Source organism: Ixodes scapularis, unplaced genomic scaffold (genome assembly GCF_016920785.2).
Source record: "Ixodes scapularis isolate PalLabHiFi unplaced genomic scaffold, ASM1692078v2 PGA_scaffold13__105_contigs__length_92229423, whole genome shotgun sequence".
Lineage (NCBI taxonomy): Eukaryota > Metazoa > Arthropoda > Arachnida > Ixodida > Ixodidae > Ixodes > Ixodes scapularis.
In genome coordinates this window covers 65,345,861-65,366,988 of record NW_024609839.1, presented here as the reverse complement: position 1 = coordinate 65,366,988, position 21,128 = coordinate 65,345,861, and the positions used below count along the sequence as shown (strand labels likewise).

Sequence of the window (21,128 nt, the reverse complement as noted above, 5' to 3'; positions counted from 1 at the left end):
AACTGCGCCGGCTGCCCAGCTGACCAGCGGTATATGCTCTTCGGTCCTGGACGACGTTGCACGAGACCCAGTCTCTCCAACAGTCTATGTATCCAGACTTCGGCCAGATGCTTTACTAGGGAAGATCTATTCCGGTGCGCTCGCTCATTTGGATTAGGCAAAATGCCTGCAGCGCCAAGTACTTTCCTGGCGGTTTGGTCATCTCGTGTCGGAGAGAACGCATGAGCATCGCGCTGTACGCGCTCAGAGTCGTTTTTTCCAAGTCCGACGATAGATGGCGCCACTCACCCCTCCTAATTCTAAAGGGAAACCTCAGAGGCTGCGGCGCATCCGGCCGTTTCAAATACGCAAAACTTGCCCACGCCAAGGTCATTGGATTTTCTCTGAGGGAAATGTAATCCTCTAGTAAAGTATCTGTTTCAACCGTGACAAGACAACACCCACTCTTCTCCATCAGCCATCTCCACCACGCACAGAAATGTCTGTTCCTTCTGGATGTCCCACTGTATCATGAGTCTTACGTGTCCACTGGCAAACTGCCTAGAGTGAAAGTACTTACTCACCACAAAGAGTACACAGTTGTTCAGCCACAAACGAACATCCATTTGTCTCCCAATAAAGCATCTTCTATGTCTATTGGAAAGGGACACAGTATCGCCTTGACATATACCTTGTCACAAAACCAGTTACTCAGGATGGTGGTCACTGATGCGCTGCGGTGGTTCGGATTAACCGAGTTAAAAAAAAAAAAGAGAAAAAGAAAAGAATCAAGCAGCCTTTTTCGTCCTCGAACAGTTCATAAAAGTTGACTTTCGCGCAGTGACTATCGTCACAAATATCTTTAACAGCGATGGCACCCGGACCCCGGGTTGGTACAGGCAATACTGATCTTACCTCGTGAATAGCAAATGGGAGTCCGGGCTGAAGTCACCGTATTCCCGGACTGCATTTGACAGTACGTGTTTCGCACGGTGAGCTATGCTCGGTTCCCACGGGCCAGCGCTACAGTCCTGATACTGACGCCGCAGTTGGGCACTAGCAATAAGATGACCGCAAACTCATCATATGTGTAAGGCCGTCATCTTACTGGTATACGATGAAGCCATCGCGGCTTCGTCTCAGCGTCAGGATTGGCCGCTCCGGGCGTCGTGCCGCGGATACAACGGCGGTCGGTGTTCTCCACACGGAGCTCTTGTCCGCGGACAACTTATGACGACGCCGAGATCTCGGTGGACAACGCTGCTACGACGCACGCGTGCATGACGCCTATACCGCCACGTCGTGCCGGGTACATCCCAGCAATGATCTGTCCGTACACACCGCGTCCGGCTGTCGAAGCGGCGCATGCGCAAAAGCGTCACCTCACGCGAATCCGGTTTCCGCGCACGCGCACTGTCAACAGCTGGTGCGGACGAGCCCGCTTGTTTGGTAAACAGTGCCCGCTGGCCTGTATATATACACACCGAGTCGTTTTCTGCAAACACAATGAAGATGGCGCAGCGTACGCGGGCGCCCGAGACGCTGCGCAGAGTCAAGAGGAGGCTGAAACCGCGGCTCGGACCGCTCGGTCAGTTTCTGTTCCTCTTTGACCAGTTGTCCCGATCCTCGAAGCCCCCGGTGTCCGAGTCGTCCTGGTCTCCCATCATGGGTCTGTGGGCCGGGGTGTCCCCGTTGGCGCGGGGGTTCTGCATCGGGTACCAGCCGCCGTTGATGGTCGCTGCACACGGGAGGGAGAGCATAGGTAATGATAAGGTTGGCGGACCATATCCACCAAATTAAAACGTTCTACAATGGACCTTGGCGGTCGCCATTGTTTGGACGCGAAGCGAGTGATTGGATCCGAGCCGTCGCCGAACGATGACGTTACACTCGCTTTCAACACGAACTGCGCCGAGGTCGCGCCGAACGCTGACCAATACATGCTCAGGGTGCGTCATTGAGCACGGCGGGGAGGCGTTGGCCCGGTCTTTTGAAAAGGGTCCACTTCAAGGATAAAAGCGAGCCTTTTTCTTTAGATCTCTCTTTCACAAAACTTGATGGCGTTATCTTGGAGGCCGCAGTGTTGGCATCTCCGAAGTGACGACATTCGAATGCGGCTCATAGATTGGATCCGAACATTGCTTGAGCTGCCGATTTGGGCTCGTGATAACCAATAGCTCGAGAAAGCGTTCTGGTAGTGAGTGGCTCGTGTCCAATCGCTCCAAAGCCGACAATAGCCGAACCTTAATAATGTCCAGAATTCTGCGCGTGTATTGTGCTTTGCCGACCCCAGCGCGTGGTTATAATAAGCATTGGGGGTACATATTCGGCACTAGATCACGTGGCAGCTTGTTCTGGCTGCTTTGTTGAAGGGGTGAACGCTAATTAGGGGCGAGATGTTTCGGTGGCGCCCTCGTTCGGTTACCTTTCCTGACGTCATTACCTTGTGAACAACAAGTTCGATGGTGTTTGTAATGGGTATGGTGGAAGCCTGAAATCATAGCGCTCTCAAAGTAACACTGCCAACACCATTCTTACATTCCTCTTATTTCCGTCGATGAGGCATCCTTTCTGTCGTCATAGTTAGCATTCGGCCAATTGGGATGGGCCGACCACAGCGACGCTTTCGATCGCTCACGTCGCCAATAGTCCTTTCTTATTATTTTTTTTTTTCGACTACCATTGCGTGGGGAGAAAAGCTAACGCGTGCTTCATAGATTATACTGGTCAGGGATTCATTCAAAGTCGTATTTGCGCAAAGTACAAAAACATAGTCGCACCGCCCCTTTAAAGGAGCGGTGCAACGATATTCAATTGTAATGTTTTTCACTCTACACGAGCTTACTGGCACACCTGGGACTCAAGGATACTCACACGCAACGCCACTGGCCAAGAAACTCATTTGTTGCGGTGTAACTTCAAGGACAAACGCGATCATTTTCATTCAATCTCTCCTTTGCAAAATTTGATGACGTAACGTGGGGATCGCAGTACACCCAAGTGACGATATTTGAATGCGGTTCATAGATTGGACCCGAGCATTGCGTGGGCACTCGACTTGGGCTCGTGATAATTGCTAGCTCGAGAAGCATTCGGGTAGTGACCCGGGTCCAATCGCTGCAACGACGACAACAGCCGAGCCATAACAATGTCTGGAACTCAGCGCGTGTCCTGCTCTTTGCCAACCCCATCGCGTGGCTATGATCAACACTGGCGGCATATAATCGGCTCAAGATCACGTGACCGCTTGTTCTGGCTGCGAGTTGAGGGGGTGAACGCTGCTCGTTTTTCTTTATTTTTTTTTTTTTTTTTTTTATGACTTCTATTGCGTGGGGCTAAAAACGAACGCGTGTTTCATAGGTCTTTAACGTCAGGGATCCGTTTTAAGGGGTATTTGCGCCAAGTACTAAAATTGTTGCATAGCTCCTTTAATGTATAGTCACAATCGAAGTGACCGATTCGAGACCATAGAGACGCTCGTTGCCCATGGGTTTCTATGGACCTTTTTAGTGCTTGCGCACCGCGCAAGAATGCGCATGGTCACTAGGCGAAGGAGAGTTACTGCGCGCGTTCGACGCGCGATTCGCAGACCATCGGACGGAATATTTTTGGAATGATCTACTAATAATCACTGACAGCCAATCTACCGGTTCTAACCATGCATCCTAAAAACCCGAAATTACACTCATGGGTGGCCGATTTCACTATTAAAGTTCTAATCGAAAGGTCGTGACACGCACACGCCCCTCTTTCTGCGCCTTGGAGCAGACACCAGGGGCGCCGTCAGACGGCGTTTTCAAACAACACTTTCTGTATTACGTCTCGTATACATCAACGACTACATTTATTTTTGATAGATCGTGCACAACGAGACTAAGTAGAGCAATACTAGTAGTGTTCGGAGTCTCGACGCAATTAACTATTTTCATTGGTCAAATTTTACGGAGGTAATGAAGAACCGAAGCTGTCGCCCCCCCCCCCCCCCCCCCCCTCTCCCGGCTTACCCCCTCCTCCTCCTCCTCCTCCGAGAAAATAGTGCCCGCGTATTTCTATCGCTGTGAGTTTATTAGGATGTATTACCATTTATAATTAATCATTTTTAAATGACTAAAGCCAAACAAGCAGTATGCCATCAAAAACAATCTTCTACAAAGTAGAGTAGCCCGTTAAGAAACGCGGAAAAGGCATATCTTAGGTTCACGCTTCTTATTTTGGGACGTGTTCTTCGACGTTCCTATTGGCTGATGCCACAGTCGGATTGGCCCGCCACGCAGCAATGATAAAGATGCCCGGGACCGCCACTACGGTGGCGCTGCTGTCAGTACTGCGCATGCGCAGTTGCTTCTCCTTTCGCCTCACGCGAGTCTGGTGTTGTCTGCGCACGTCCAGTACGCCCACACCCTGTGTGGGCAAAAACGGGCTTGCTTGCAGACATGATGCAGTGAGCACGAGAGACCTGGCATATGCGCGCAATTTTCACAATAATCGTCGCAGCATACAGCTGGAAAAAATACAGCCCAACTGGGAAAGTTCACTTTGCAGGTGGTGAGGTGTGACGTTTATGTTGTCAAGTAATGTTTTGTATTTTTTTTTTTTTTTTTTTTTTTAGGCAGCGGAGTAGTTTGCAGTAAACAGCAGTTAATGTGACTGGGAGACTGGGAAGAGCTGAAACGGCCACCGAGGTATGTTATCGCCATGATAGCACATACTAAAGATACGTACCCCACTTTATACATCCAGTAAATCACGCAATCGCGTACTGATAACCGGGGTACGCGGCAACAACTATTTATGTTTCTTTTTTTTTGTGTGTGTAGCGTTTAAATATGTCCTGCTGGTGCGAACACATACCAGCTTAGAACTTTTCGGTGCACACGGCCCGTGGAAAACCTTCACACATGAATAACAATTCTCCACACTATGCTATAAATATATATAGAAAATGCTCTTGCATGTGTACAAATACTTCTTTCTTGTGTTGTTTTTAATTTTGTTCTGTTTTTTGTTAGGGCCTCGCGTTGTTTTGCAAAGCACCCTCACGGCTTCTCCAAGCTCCCAAACTTCATCGATCGTAACAGCTCCTTAGCGTTTTTGTTTTTCAGTGAAAGATTTTAAAGCAGGCTTGAAACACCTATTGATACATAACTATGAGCCAGACATCTCATACAGTAAGCGCATTATTCTTTTCGAGGTATGTAGCGTTCCACATTGCTTCCTCGCATCAATGCGACACCCAGGGAGGGGTTGCAAAGTCTAAGAACACTCGATGTAACCCTCGCCTCCGAGTGTACCTGGCATCACGGACTGGTGCCTCCGGTGCCTCCTGCGAACCCTCCGCAGGCAGGTGTGGTAGAGGAACAGGTAGAGCAGGCCCACGCTGGCCGACACCACCGCGATGCCGCGGAAGGTGTTGCGCTGGCCGAAGGCGTCGTTCAAGAAGAAGCCGGCGATGCTGCCTGTGCCCCGTCCTGCGCAGTGTGAGATGGAGTGTGGAAGGCGGCGGCGGACAGATCCGGACTTGAAACGCCCTGGAGGAAACTGCGCGATTGAGCTGCACGCTGGCGGAGTTACCGCTTCATTTCTTACGTTACGAGAGCTGTCGGAATGTCACAACGGAAGCGGTGACTCCGCCACGCAAGCACTACACAGCGCTTCGTTCGATGCAAAATGCACCAACGTAACCAGTCATGAAAAACAAAATTCCAGATTGTGTTGCGAATGAGCTGGACACATGCTTTGTGTGTGTATGTGTGTGTGTGCGTATGTGCATGTTTGTGTGCGTGTGTGTGTGTGACATCACATGACGCCATGAGGTCACGCGACTTCAGATGTCACGGCCTTTGTGGTGTCACGAGGAGTCATGCCACGTGACTGACGTGAGTCACGAGAAGTCACGCAACATCATGGTGTTACGTGGCTTTACGGAAGCACACCGTGTCACATGTTTTTTTTTTTGTGTAACGCTCGAACGAAACGCTCTAATATGACGATTTTCTCATGAAATTCGGTTGATAAAACACATTCTGTGTAAAAAAAAAACAATACTGCTGGAAAAGCCGGATCTTCCTTCCAGTTCCGTCAGAAAAGCACCCTAATGCCTAAAAACAAGTCATAAAAAAAAGAATACATGTATATTTCCTGTTCCTCACCTATGCAGAAATGTAGGATGATGAGAACACACTGGATGGTCAGCCGCTGCTGAACGGAAACCAGCTTCTGCGCGTAGGCGACCAGCGCCACCCAGAGCACGGGCAGAGTGAACGTTTCCATCGCTTCGAACGGCGTGGTCCACCACCGGGCAGTGACGAAGGACAGTCCAGCCGCCCTCGTCGCGTAGAAGAGAAACCCGAACACAACCAGGTTGGCTCTCCCGATGTTCCTAACCAGGTTCTTGGCGATGGCCAAGAATGGCAAGGCACAGCCCATGGGCAACGCCAGCGACAGACCGACCAGCAGGTGACTGGAGCCCATCTCGGAGTACATCCAGTGCAGATAGGTCTCAAGATAACCCCATATGATTCCCAGCAAGAGGACAAGGAACAGCAAAAAGGTCATGTCAAGGGAGCAGAACCGAGGCTCTTGTCCCAGGCCGTAGTGGAGGACCTGGTTTACCTTCTTGTCCTCGACCGCCGGAAGAACAGCTACGAGGGCGCAAGCTACCAGGGCGAGGCCGTCGAAGACAAAGAAAGCGGGCGAGAAGTCAGGTCCGCCGCCGGTTACCTCCGTGTAGTAGTCGATGAGGACGCCCGTGACTGCCGAAAAGATGGTCATGCCCAATGCGCCCCAAAACTTGATTCGACCGTAGAGTCCGTTGAAGTCGTTAATGGACAAGATGGTGACGGCTTCGATGAGGTAGAAGGACGTCACCAACCACAGGTCCGCGAAGACTCTCAAAGCTAGCGTCGCCCAGAAGGTGGTTTGTGGGTCGCCCTTGATCTCGACGCAAGGCGCCGAGTGCATGCGACGTCCCAGGTTGTCGGCGACCGCCACCGAGCAGCGGATGATGCAGCCGTCGGGATGTGGCCGGCACTCGTAGTCTGCGAACTGCTTCTGGTTCACCACAATGGGCGCCAAGAGGTCGAAGCTGCACACGTCGATGAGGTCGTCGCTCCTCTTGCTGCCGTGGTCCAGGAACTTGCCGGCACTCACGTCGTACAGCGTTCTGGCCGTACTCGCCAAGAAGCTGGCCCCGAACTCCGTGGTCGAGTTGTCCCGGGTCCCGGCCTCGTGGATGATGCAAAGGTTGCCCTCGTTACTCAGGAAGCAGAAATGGATGGGCTGCTTGACAGCCGTCTGGTTCTCGCCGCACTGGTAGTGACAGTTGGAGACCCGGAATGTTGCGAGGCCGAGGGGGTTGAGTTCGGAGCCGACGCAAGAGTCCCATTCGGGACATCGTTCCAGGAAGAGTCCAGAAGGACAATCGAATTCCACCAGCGGATTCCGAGGACTCCTGACGACCTTGGGTACACCAAGCAGCGCCGTGTAGCCGGCTCCGGAGAACACCAGGGAAAGAACCAGGAGCGACTTGTAGGCAGAATGTCTTTCGGATACGAGGCCGACGACAACGGGACCCAGAAGGCTGCTGAACGCTGCCGCTGTATTGATGATTACAGCCTCTTCGTCGGAGAGACCGAGAGATCTTAAGTGCAGACTTAAGAAAGGTGTCAGGCATCCAATTGCTGAAAGACAGAGAGAGAAAGGGAGAGAGAGAGAGGTGTCTTGGTCTTAGGATCTTAACAGAAACAAAACATGCAATCAGAATGCAAAAGTTATAAAGCTTCTAAATTCTGTGCTTAACTTTTCACTTTTTTCAACGGCAGCTCTGAAAGACTTCGTATGTGTCGATTACAGCACAGACAAACCGTTTCTTTCCAGTTTTTTTACGTAATGGTTGATTCTCTTGTATTGACAGACTATACTGTCCATGGCTTGCACGTAACATCGTCGCACCATGCAGATGATGGTGGTTAACTTTTTATTGAACGATCAAATGCTGGGCGGTTACTATTTACTATTTAGTATGGCCCAGTGGTCACGATGGTGGAAAGAAATGACGATGACAATTCCTGATTGTTCTTGCCAAAAAAAAAATTGATGCTGCGAAATGTGTGTTGCAAAAGGAATACGATAGTAGCAAGGCCACAACAATTACCACTAATGTGACGTTAATGCAGGTCAAGTACAGAAGCTGAGGGGTATTCAATCGGCATTTCACCGCTAGCGAGCTGCCTTCCATGGTGCTTTTGGTGCCCATGAGGTCCGGTAACAAACTAGGGATCTCAAGCGTGATGAAGCAGCCAGGGCGTTTACATTGAAGGCGGAAAGACGGTAACAGACGCTCCGCTCCTTCTGACCTATTAGCAATTGGCGATATACCCAACATAAAGGTTTTTGCGAAGCCGAAGACGAGTATTGATTAGCCAGTCTGCTCTAGAGCATGTAGGCTTGACTTACACTCCGGAAGACGCAACAGGTAAACAGCACGACTGGATCGCACGCGGGTTCGCAGCACTATCGATGGTCAATAATGGAATAAAAATGATGGAGTAAACACGGAGAATAGAGGAGAAGTGACTTACCTGAAAAGAAGAAGAAAGTAATGGCCATAAGCGGAAGTAACTTCCGCAGGCGGGGACTGACTGTCATGATGGAGGCTTTTGGTCTTCGTTGCACCTGCATATGTCAGAAGAGACGGGTTCTTCGATCAAATTTTCATGCGTGAATCTTTCACACCGCGTCCAGTTTTACGTTGACAAAAATGTACATCACGTCCCTCCCATCTGTTATTTCACACGAGATATTCAACGACACACCGCACAACACAAAACAGCTAGGACTGCGAATTGCGGAAGTTTGCCATATACGTAAAAAGAAGTTTCGGGTGTGCATAAATCCCAAACACCGCAAAGGACTTTCTTTTCGGGGGCTCGATATTTCGCGAACTTTTCCCCGAAATGTTGGTTTCGGGAATATTTCGCGGGTATGACATTTCACGACTGGGAGTGGTTTGGTATGTATTCATTGCACAGGGCAGTATATTCGCGGGATTCATTTTTCTTGTTATCATCCGAGTCATGAAATTCGCGAGAATTAGGCCCTCGCTAAAATGAAGTCGTATATGGTATTTAGAAGTTTTCTTTCCTGTTCTATTTGAATACAAACTGAGTTTGTATTCAAGTTCTGCTCTGGGAATGTCGCTTCTCCGCAGCGCATCGGTGTCGCGGGGGAAGCGTACTTAACGGCGCTTTCCCTAAACGTTTTTTACACCGAGTTCGATGTTCGAACTTACGATTATAGAAAGTTCGAAAAAAAAGCTTTACGTAGCATCTGTCGATACGATGCTCGAATAAGATCGTTCGTCATTAGAATAGATAGTTTCGAACTGCGATAACTGACGATAACTGCAGCGCGCTCACCGTCATATAAACCCAGTAGTGTAGCGCGGCTCGAGTTCTTTCGGCGGGGAAAAAAGACAAGTAAATCTTGCAAAACATTAGAACACACAGATATAGTGTATGATTGAAAAAATAAATAAATAAATGAATTAATATTTTAGCGTGAATCCCGTCGGGGATGTAAACCGTCATTTTGCTTGCTCGAACAATAAGGCGTTGTGGAAAACATCGATCCTATCATATTTTTACGATTTACCCTCCTTGAATTTCTATTTATCCCTACCTTTGGACACTACCATTACACTACACTACTATTATTATTATTATTATTATTATAATTCTTACTAATATTATAATAACCGATCGATTATTATAATAGCCGACCGACGAAAAATCCGACCGACAGTTTCCTCTTTGACGATCGGCATTGTTCCATTTTCAATACGCAAACGATACCGCACTTATCTCTCGCCACCTTAATTATGACAGTGCAGTACAGCCACTGAATAATGAATCGGTACAGGTAATGAACTGGATCGATTAAAATCTAATTAAAATTAACATGTCCAAAACACAACTGATCTGCGAACCCACTAAAACATGTAGATGCTCACTCGTACGTCATTTTACACAAATCAAATGCCCCTACTGTAAATGTCTCCCGCTGTAATGCATTGATAGCGTGAAGTACTTGGGTGTATCTTTATACTCAGATACGTCATAAACTACGGATCTGTCATACGCATATAAAAAAAATCAAAGCGTTAGTTATTAACCTTTTGATCGAAAAATTTTCGAGGCCTTCACCGTTAGAAAATCGATGTCGCATGCCATTGGCTACAGTGTACTCAGGTACGGGATTACTTTGTTCGTTGACTGTACAGAGTTATGGCAAAGCAAAACTGATCCTATTCCGAAAGGCCTTTTGAAAGTCGTTGAATACCAAATGGATTTTTCACCTGACTCGAACATTTTCGAAACGCTACAACTGCCCGATTTCCATTCACTAACTGCGCAAAGTGTCCTACTTCGTAATTTTTTGCCCGATGGCTACAAAATTTCCTCTGCTAAGTTCTAAAAGAACTCTTGTCAGACATCTCGTTATGTAACGCATCGATGTTTCACGCGTCATGGTAAACGAGTCCGTGCCTATTATGTACCTTTCATTTTCAATAAGCTTCCGGAAAACATTCTCACAAATACAAAAAAAAAGTAAAAAAAAAAAAAAGTTATCTAATATTAGGATATAATGTACCCTGGATTTGTTTATTTTTGGCGTTCTTAACACCATTTTGGATATGTCTATTTATTTTGCTTTGTGTGACCGCGCGAACTAACAAACGGACTCAACGTACGAATAGACGTGTTATTTCGTTTCTTTTATGATAAACGATTCAGTGCTAGTGCGGCCTTTCTTCGCCAATCGGCACGCACACCGATTTTGACAACCCGTCCCTTTCCGATCCAACTATAGCAAAATTTTGTACTGCGTAGTTTATTTAGTTCCCTTCAAGCTGCAACAACTCTCGCAGCAACTACTTCAGCTTCTCGGCTGCACTCTGGCGAGACACGCGGTCATCTGCGTGTGTTCGTGCGTGCGTGCGTGTGTCTATGTGTGTCCGTACGTGCGTGTTCTCCGCACGCACGTGCTTCTGTGCTACCGTCTTCTCTGCTACCTTTGAATGTTAGGTCTGGTCCTACAAGTCCTTGCTGGCTTGGACCAGTCCCGAAAACTAAACTTGCTGCATCTACGCTTGCCATTAAAGAATTTTTTTTTATTATTATTCTTATTATTATCTCGCATCAGAGGCAGGTGATGTCATGCCTCAGTCATTTCATTTTTATTTTATTTTTTATTTAAGTAAAAAAAAAATTACAAGTCCCCTAGAGGCCGGCTATTGGAACGATGAATTACGTGAGTATTCAAAATGGCAGCTAAGCCAACAATCACCTCCTCCATCCAAGGTATTTCTATTAAAAAGAAATGGGAGAATTCGTGCATTTTATAGCAGGACAACAAGCAACTCGGGTAAAGCCATACGCATTCCATTACCTGGCGATGTTACGTAACATAAATATTAAATAGATTGTCTAAAAAAAAAAAGAAAAAGCGGAACTGGAAGTCATTAATCTTCCGTGGGGTGGCACCCACGACACCTAGTACGAAGAACTCACGCACTACAAAAGATGGACTTCACATTAAAGTGAGCTAGATGGGAGGATTTGGACAATGTGAAGCCGGAAAATAATCCGGAGAGAATAAATTGTTCTTAACCCCCCCTCCCTCCCCCTTTCACCCCTCCCCTCCCCCGTCGTGTGGTATACAAAGACAATTTAATACCGTGCGGGTATGTCTAAACGAAGATGGATTTCCCGCAACATACTGGGTACCCGGATATGCACGTCTTGAATGAATAGCGGGGAAGCTCCCGTTTGCCGACTGATGATCCCGCCTAAAACATTAAAAACCAACTTGAAAATAAAAATAAACGAACGAAAATAGGGTTGTGTTTCTGCCGTGCTTCGATACAGACAACCGTATCTTCCCGATCATAGTCCGCGAACTAGAGACGCTTAAAGGTCGGCATTTTCTATGTCACCCTACATGAAGCTGACGTTATCGCCACGGCGAAACTTTTTTTAGCGGGTATTGGTCGAGGGGACCGACTACTTGGGAGGGGAGGCGCGAATGAGGAAGAGGGAACACGAGAGGGGAAAGTTCGCCCGACAACGTCGGCCGGTCGACCACACTCGTCGGATTCTAACTCTACACGTTAAATGACCCGCAGGCCCGCGATCGTTGCGTCAGAATCATCTCCGTGCGTGCGACAGAACGGGCTGCCTAAACCCCACACCGCCGAAAAAAGACCGCAGTAAAGTCGCCCGCGACCTCTAAATGGCTCGCAGGTCAGACGGCGACCGTCGACAAGTCTGTGACGACGACACCGAGAGTCATCGCGGGCACACACACACACACGCACGCGACAAGTTGTGACACCAACTTCAGGATGCAAAATGTCCCGGATTACCTCGGGGGTTACGACACCCGTCCGAAATAAGAAATGTCGACGGGGGGCGTAAGGACCGGCCGTCGCCACTGCGTCGTCTGGACAGCGACTCGAGCGCTCGTTTCTCGGGCCTGGTCCCTCGGGCGCGACAAACACAGAAGCTTGTCAAGTGACGTAACGCAAATGGGGGCAATTTTCACCGCTATACAGTTACAGAGAGCTGAAGAAACGTAGGGCTTATAATATGCACGATTTTTTTTTGCTACGTCATTCCTTCGGTGTTCTCATCGACTAATGCAGAAACGCCGCCTTGCCTTTCTTTAAGCTCAGTGACCGCAGTTCGTTTTCGCAACCATGTTCTAGGGCGCTCGTTAGTGACACTCCAGTGAGCAATAACGATGCATTTGACACGTTTATACGATCAGTGTGTTTGTCGCTTGTTCGCTTACTGTGACAGATGATGACAGCAGTGGACGCGGACACCTCTCAAGCATATTCGGAACCTATGATTGTTTCGTCGTGACTGCAGCGCGAACACCGCATGCATTTTGTAAGATCTGTAATACGAACAGTGAGACTGTGGGTTTACACATCGCCGACATGATGTATAACGCCGGGACACGGAGCGCTGTGGTCCCGGTGACCTCCTCAGAAAGATTGCACAAACAGAACATTGTTTTCTTTTTGTTGTTGTTTTTTTTCGCGAGGGAAAAGAGCAAGAAAAACAAAATGCAGAGTCGACACCTTCGACTCCATCCCACACACATAATATGTCGTGCCGGGTGACCATCTTGGTCGATTTGGCGCGCACTGCGCATGCTCCCCAGGTGTTGGCGAAGATGGGTGCGTGTAAACATCTTCGGAACGCGCTGGAAAGGGGGGGGGGGGGGGGGGGGGAGGTAGGTAGGAGGGAAAGGCTTGCCCCTAAAACCGCTCCGAGCGGGAAGCGACCGACCTTGCTGCATAATTAAGTGGCGAACGCGGCCAAAGGTCAGCATGCCCCGACGCGTCGCCCCGTGGGGATGTTGTCCCACGTCGCGCTGAGGCGTCGACGGCGTTATATTGGCGTGTTCGCGCGGTCAGCAAGTCTGCGTCGGCGGCAACTCCCCAATGGCAGAAAGAAATACACCAAAGCACACTCTTTTCGCACTCCTATATATAAAGTATATATACAAGCTCGATCGTGCTGACAAACACTGGGGAGCAGAAAATGCTTCGAGCGCAAACTACCACCTGGCAGAAATTGACACGTCCCATAAAGGTCACACCGACGCGGTCACGACAATGACGTCAGGTTGCACGCTAAATTTTCCTGGGAAATTGACATCACGTTTTAAGGTCACATCACGTGGTCACGTGATGTCAAGCTTCACGCTAAATTTAGCGGGTAAATTGACGTAACGGTCCTTCGTGACGCTCCTTTGTGACTGCTCTTCGGAACGGTTCTTGCTAACGTTTTTCTCATAAAGATCGACTAATAAAGCAGTTAAAAAAAATAGGTTAGGGCGTCTAAAACGTATGACAAAGCCGAGGTGCACAAAAATGTGAGGTGGACTTTTTATATTTGCTTAGTGGGAGGTATTTCCTTCGCTAAATTTAAATGAAAAACTTGAATTGATGTATTTTTTTATTTCCGTATAACTTTATACGAATTTAATTTCCCCGCTAATTTCGCGGAGAGGCCACGTGTTACACTTTTACGTTACAGTTAAAAAAAAGAAAAATCTTTAGTCCTAAGCACCATTCTGTGAAAGAAACTATATATAGATATATTTTGATGCACTGTGCGTGCACATTAGTTGCCAGATTAGGACTGCGGCAAAAACAGAATTCATATGCGCGCGCAGACACCGGCCGACTATTAAGTTAAAAGTGCACTAAACGTACGTTAAAACCACGCCCGATATATTAAAATCATATTTCAGTATACTCTAAATGTGTTACAGGTGTACTTTTTCGTTTCGCACAAAGTTGATAGGTTTTTAAGTTTCAGTGCTATCGCATCGTGCAAAAGAACTACTTCGCACAACGTATCAACTATACGCACACAACACCTGCTCCTCTCATGTTGCGGTAACAAAGAGCTCTGCTTGCAGTTCTCATTCCAACCTTCCAGTCATCACTCACGAAAACAACAACAACAACAACAAAAAGTTCCTCGTCCATTACGAAAAACCACATTACTCCGCATTCGACAGGCCTAACGAGACCGCCCAGACACACAATATATATGGTGTCACCCCGGAGGACACGAACTACACATTCCCCTACAATAGTGTATAAAAGAAAAAGAAAGAAAAAAAAAAAAAACGTGACAAAAGACACGGTCTGCCAGACACAACAATTCAGCCGAGCCGTCAGCACCGGCAGGTCGGGGCGGCCGAGATTGTTCTCAAAAGAGTATGCCGTCTTGTTATGCAGTAGCACGCCTCCCTATAGAAGACATGCCGCTTCACCTTATGATGGACTACAGCGGGCGCTATGAGCCGCTCCGGCCAATCCGGCGGAGTTAGGGTACCACGTGACTAGACGACCCGCACGTCGCTCCGCATCCATCCCCAATGTCACGAGGCATTCGATTGGTTGGCTCTGATGTCTCGTGCGTTCGCTGGAATCCTTTGTGAAACGAACCGTAGGAATCTGAGCACGGCCATTTGCGCAGACACAACGGATGCCGCTCGGGGGGTGGAATGTTTCGTGTTGCGTTCGTTATGTCGTCGCTGCGTGGCAGTTGTTCCCATCGGCTCCTGTTGGTGGGAGCGGCAGCGCTTATCGGAGGGATAAAAGAGCCGCGGAGGGAAGGTGTTATTAGAGTATAGGTGTTATGGGCTCGTGCTGCATGCGGCAGCCATTGGTGGTGCTTCGTGGGGGACACTGGATGGCGAACGATTAATGATCTCGGATTCCATCGTGTGCCGTATTATTATGCTATAGGCCGCTCTGAAAATGCGTTTCTAGACAGCCTTTTTGTTAGGCTGCTTATTTTATTATGGTGCTACATCAGTTGGTGCCACTTTGAGCGTCCATGAACGGTTCCACTTTTGACAGCCCAACGTATACATACGCCAACACCGCGCTGTAGAAGTTGTACGTAGCGCTTCAGTAGTTGTAACGGGCTGGGCGTCGATTAAAAGAAATAACGCAATGAATCGCCACCCTTTAATTGAAGAATGAATCGATTACTCGGTCTCGTTCATGTCCAGGCGTAATATTTTTGTTTGTTTATTTATTTATTTATTTATTTATTTTACCCTCAGGGCGTGAGCATTACAAAGGGGGAAGTGGTTGCATGTTTTAAAATAAAAAGACTTTTTTTTTTTTTTTTGCTTTTGCTGGTAATGTGATAAACGGCGCAACATAGAATTTGGATTATGTATAAAGTTCCATGTGTTGTTGAAAACAGCTCAAATACACTGGCACTCATTAATTAGTACTTTAGCTGCATCAGACAAAGAAGTTCGTTTATATTCTCCGCCAAGAGAACCTCCTTTGATTGTTCAGAATAGTTTCTGCTGAACTAAACGGACATTCGCAAGGCATCGAAGTGGCCAGGACACGAGTAATCTTCTGCACCCTTGTCTGGAGTTACAACTCTCGCCCCTACAGTTTACTTTAGGTTAAAATCGCACCTAAAGTTTGCCCTTCATACAAGTGCAGGTCCACGTCTGCGTGGCGAAAGCGTTTAATTTTTACTTTCTCTTGGTTCGTCAAAATGTTAAATATTAACCGATTTAAAAAAATTAATCGCGACCAAAACATTAATTGGTTAAACGGTCGGTTAATCGACGAATTGCCCAGCTCTAGTTTTAACGTCTCGAATGGTTTATTGTATATCCTTTTACAAATGGGCTTCTAGCAAACTGTCCTTCTAGGTGTTGATGCAGCACGCACGCACACACATACAAACGAACACATAGACAGACAGACAGAAAACCTTATTATTTATTTTACTAATATTCCGTTATTCCGTTTCAGAGCAAGTTCAAGCACATGAGGCCGCTCGAGTATACAATCCAGTCTTCAATCGAGCACCATCGAAGGTGCAGCCTCGCGATTTTCGCAGTCTTCACACACTTATATTGACACAAGGTTAATTTAATAAATCGCTGACGATGCGTTGTGACTAATTAATCAACTGACCGTGCGCTTGAAGGATGCCTGCGTGTGGTGTTTGTGTCCTCGGCCTTTGATTGTGCTTCGATATATGATAAAAGCAAAGCACAACAATGACCCGCAGAAACGCACATCGAGACGCAAACCCTAAAACATCCACGCGTTACAAAATCACGAAGAAAATCTCACCGGAGAAAAGCTCACACAGTTTTGCGCGGGTTCGGAGCAAACTTCAAAATTTTTTTGACAGATACGAATACAAGCGCTTCTTGAGTTCAATTTTTATAGAGTATGGCCGTTATCATTCGGAAAGGTATTAAGTCACAGGCGCCTCCAACGGAAACTTATATAATTGGCATTTCCAAGCATGCGGTCTGCTGCAACCCTCGTATTGCTATTTTGGCATGACAGCTAGCCCGAATGTATTATACAGGAAGGAATGAGGCACTCTAACGTACATATAGTAAAACAATACATATTAAAAAAGAAGATGATACAAAACATTATTTAACAAATTATTCGTTGCAATTCTAAAATCAGCTGAGTTAGCAATTGTAACCGGCACTGCGGGAAGGCAACTCCAATCAATGGAGAGAAACAATCAAGTTGAAAGTTGTTGAAAGATGCGCTGCAATGGGGGATCGTAACTTTTAGTTGATGATTTATGCGTGATGATATGGTTCAGAAAATAGAGCTTGGTGAAGTGTTGGGTTAGATTGATAAATCTTGTGAAAGGAGCATCGCCACGAGGTGTCCGAAAAAGCGCTCCAAGGGCGATCAATGACGACGGGACCGACTGCAATCGTGCGAGCAAGGTAGAGCGACCTCGTGTCTCTACCGACGATCGTTTTCCTTGGGCCCCATGCATGGCCGATTCTTTTCGTGCTGTCTGACACCTGCTACACCGTCCCACGTCGCGTCTCTTCCGTGACCCGACGCGTACTCCCCTTCTCTCTCTCCTTTCATCTTTCTATTTTCCTCCTTGTCTTCCTCTTCATCGCGCAATTTTAACTACGACCTGGTGCAGGGCGCTCACCGACAAAAAATACGACTTCAAAATAAATCGAAGACGTGAATAAACTACAATGTTATGCTTAAAAAAAAAAAAAAGCCTAGACCTAAATGTAGTAACCACACACTAAAAAAAAAAAAAAGAAAAAAAAAAAAAACGTTACATTCTTAAAAGTGTTAATGCATTAAAGGTGTTAATAAGCAAATAAAGGTGACTGCTCCACCGTTGCCCCCCCTGTATACTTGACAATGCGAGGACATTTGTTCTCAGGTCGCCTCCGCGAATACGAAAGTTACTATAGTATGCCCCGCTCTGTTTTTCGTTAATACTTGGCGTAAAACATATAATATTCTTGGTTCGAGAAACCTATCTCCGTGGAAAACGAACTAGTACGGGAAATAATTATTCGACATGGTCGTAAAAATAACTGTAATACGTCGTTCAAGAGACAGTCTGCTGAGACATTTGGGAGTTTTAGGGAACCGTATTTGCACACCCGCTACGGTGTACGATGCGCCCTCCGGTAACGAACTGCACATGTGCGAGTCATCTGCTCTAGCGCATGCGCAGTTCGTACCGGAGGGCCCATATCGTAGCGTATCGTACGTGCAAAAACGGCCCCCTAAAACACTACACTGTCCGAGGCGCGTTCCTTTCTTGCATGACGGCCCTGTAACATCGATCATATATACATAGATACCGACTTGCAGACAAGTTCGAAGCACACGTATATTATCCGTACGAACCGAACCTGCTTCCAACACGCTCAAAGTGCGTCCGTATCTAATTCTCTCATCGTGTCCATATGTAACAGTGTGTGTATGTATTATATACACACTCTTCATATCGACATATATATATGTATGTATGTCTGTATGTATGTATGTATGTATGCATATGAACAGTATGACTGCGGTTTCAAAGACGTTTTCGAAGGACGAACACCCTTCAAAAAAATGGCGTTCGGCTCACTTTATCGTACCACTTTTTCCACACTTTTTTTTACACCATTCAAAAATGAAGGTTCTCCCGTGTAACGGCGTGGCTATTGTACGATAAAAAAAAAAAAAAAAATAGGCGCGTTGCTCGAAAATAGGGGTACTCTAAAAGCGCAGCCAAGGTATATATGTATATACCGTATATATATATATATATATATATATATATATATATATATATATATATATATATATATATATATATAGTCTCTGAAACGGCCTTTTCACACTTTTTAAAGGAGCAAAATTTCTTAGTGTGTATTGTGTTAGACGCTCGTACTTCGTGACGTTCAAAACCCGGTTCACGTTTTTGTGTGTCATCAACATCGAGCGAGTTCGAGACGTCCAGGTTCCGTTCTGTTACACAGATCCCGTAAACCAACATTTTCTTTTTTTTAACATTAAATACGCACGCACGGACGAATGGATGACGTCGCGATATCAGATCGCCGTGTCACGGGATGATATAGTGTCACGTGACCTCGGTTTCCTCGCTAAATTGAGCGGGAAAGGAAGGGACGGGTGGACGGACGAGTGGCGTCACGGGGGCAGGTCGTAGCGTCACGCGATGCCACATGACCTAAATTTTCGGCCTAAGTTCAGGGTTACATGCCCGCCGGACGGAAGAACGGACGCGCTTCTGAGATTGTGATAATTCCGTTAAAAATCATTTCATACTTTTACATTTACAACGGCCCAAGTGCGTGAATAGATGAGGCGTAGCGCGCCTTCTTCGTCCGACACGATCGAGCGCGGGGCGTCGTGTGGAACCGAAGCTTCCGTCCTTGAACCAGATTCCCCGTTTAATAAGGACCGACGCGGAACGAAAATGCTCGCCCGTATTTGCATACGCTAACGCTTCGCGGGGGAAGCAGCGAGCGATCGTTCGGCCTTCGCTCCAAGCTTCACCAAACGGAATACAATTTCTGACGGAGCTCGCGTGCCACCTTGCAAATTGCCGCAATAAACGGCGATTAAGGTTTTTAAGCCGCTCCGCAAATTCGCCTGCTCTCTATCCACGGGCCGTACGGGGCTGCCTGCAAACGCTGCTCATCTGTGCGCGGTGCGCGACCGAGTTGTATATGCTTCGTTTCGTCTTATATCCGGGCATAGTCGAGCACGAACGTACATTTTATCATTAAACATCCGAGCAATATTTCTTTTTTTGAGAACAACTTGTTTTCGAGCAGCCAGCGCGGTTTCCGACGTGGCTTTTCACAGTCACCCAGCGACTCCACACCAGTAATGCATTCTTCTTAATTCTGGACAGGGGTCAACAAACCGACGTTATTTTTCTGGACTTCGAAAAAGCTTTCGACCGGGTATCTCATCATAATCTATAGTTGGTGAAGTTCAGGGGAACCGCCTCGCTCCTCTTTCCACTTTAGCAGAGCAAACACTGGAGAGAAGGCTACCTCCTCTCCAGAGTTCGCTCTGCTAAGGTGGAAAAAGATGGAAGGAGCTTCCACTCAACTCTCAACCTGTCAATAACTGTAATGCTAAATCTCTTGCATGTGCTCCCCCCCCCCCCCCTCCGCCCCCCTCCCCCCAAAGAAAAAAAATTGTTTAGATTTTTGTTTATTTTGATTTTTTGTTCTTTTTTAAATGTAGTACAATGCTTTCTCAATGTCCCCGGGAAAATACATACACCATGAAACACGAAATATAGCTGCAAAAGACGAGAATTTTGCCGCCAGCAGTGTCAGAAACTGCGCCTACGCAGGCTGCGCCTATCGAAATCACAGTCCACTCGGTTAGGGTTAGCAGGGTCGCCGGTGAGAGTCTGGCCTCAAACCCAGTGACTGGGCTTGAAAACGGTTTGTTGCCCCTGGGGTCGAGTGTTTCTCGGAAAGGAAACACTCGATTGTTTCTTGGAAACACTCGAGATATCACTCCGCAGTTCCACCGGTCGGAGGTGCGAGGATCCTTCGCTTGCTATACACCTTTTCAAAAAAACGCTCCAAGTTTGCCGCCATGTTGCTGACGCTGGTGCGAGTCGCACCAGCCGCATCAGCATCAGCAACATGGCGGCGGCCAAGGAGCGTTTTTTTTTTTGGAAAGAGTAGTTTCGGAGCATGCTCTACTTATGGCCGGAGATTACCTCGGTGTGTTGCGATCTTTGATTGTTTTTTTACCAAGGGAATCGGCCGCTTATTGTCGTGATTTAGAAATTTCTAGGATGCTTTAGAGTGAGTTATCGCCATATTCAGGCGATCTCGAAAACCCCAGAAGCGCACATGTAAATTTAGCGGTTTTGGGCGGTTTTTCTGGATTCCTTTAGCGGGCTTTGGATATTTCAGTTGGCAACGCTGGTGTCTGGCGATACTTTGAGCCGAAAGTGCGCGCCGTGAAACCGATATACTGCAGCCACAAGTAAATCTAAACATCTAACCTACCATAGAGCAACAATATATATTCCATCAATATACATGAGATATAGTCCTCCTTAACTATAAAATTGCAATTAGGGCACGTATGTGTCCCAAATAAGATTATTTTTTTAACTGATAGCTGATCGTTCTAGTGCCTACGTGATAATGTCACTGGTCTCAGTATGAGAGAATCTCTTGGGTAGAGGGCACCAAAGTCATAGGACTTCCCCCGCCATACATTCGAAATGAAA

The 21,128-nt window shown here is 47.1% G+C and overlaps 1 protein-coding gene across 1 annotated transcript in view; it reads right to left on the bottom strand.

Moving 5' to 3' along the window:
• Positions 1-1,121: 1,121 nt before the first annotated feature.
• Positions 1,122-21,128, bottom strand: part of LOC8026336 — a 73,528-nt gene continuing 53,521 nt past the window's right edge. The window contains exons 2-5 of the mRNA XM_042289931.1: positions 8,559-8,652; positions 6,129-7,658; positions 5,271-5,447; positions 1,122-1,717 (exon numbers count right to left, since the gene is read on the bottom strand). Coding sequence (XP_042145865.1) covers positions 1,569-1,717; positions 5,271-5,447; positions 6,129-7,658; positions 8,559-8,625 — 1,923 coding nt within the window. The 5' untranslated portion in view covers positions 8,626-8,652 and the 3' untranslated portion in view covers positions 1,122-1,568. The remainder of the gene's footprint in view (positions 1,718-5,270; positions 5,448-6,128; positions 7,659-8,558; positions 8,653-21,128) is intronic.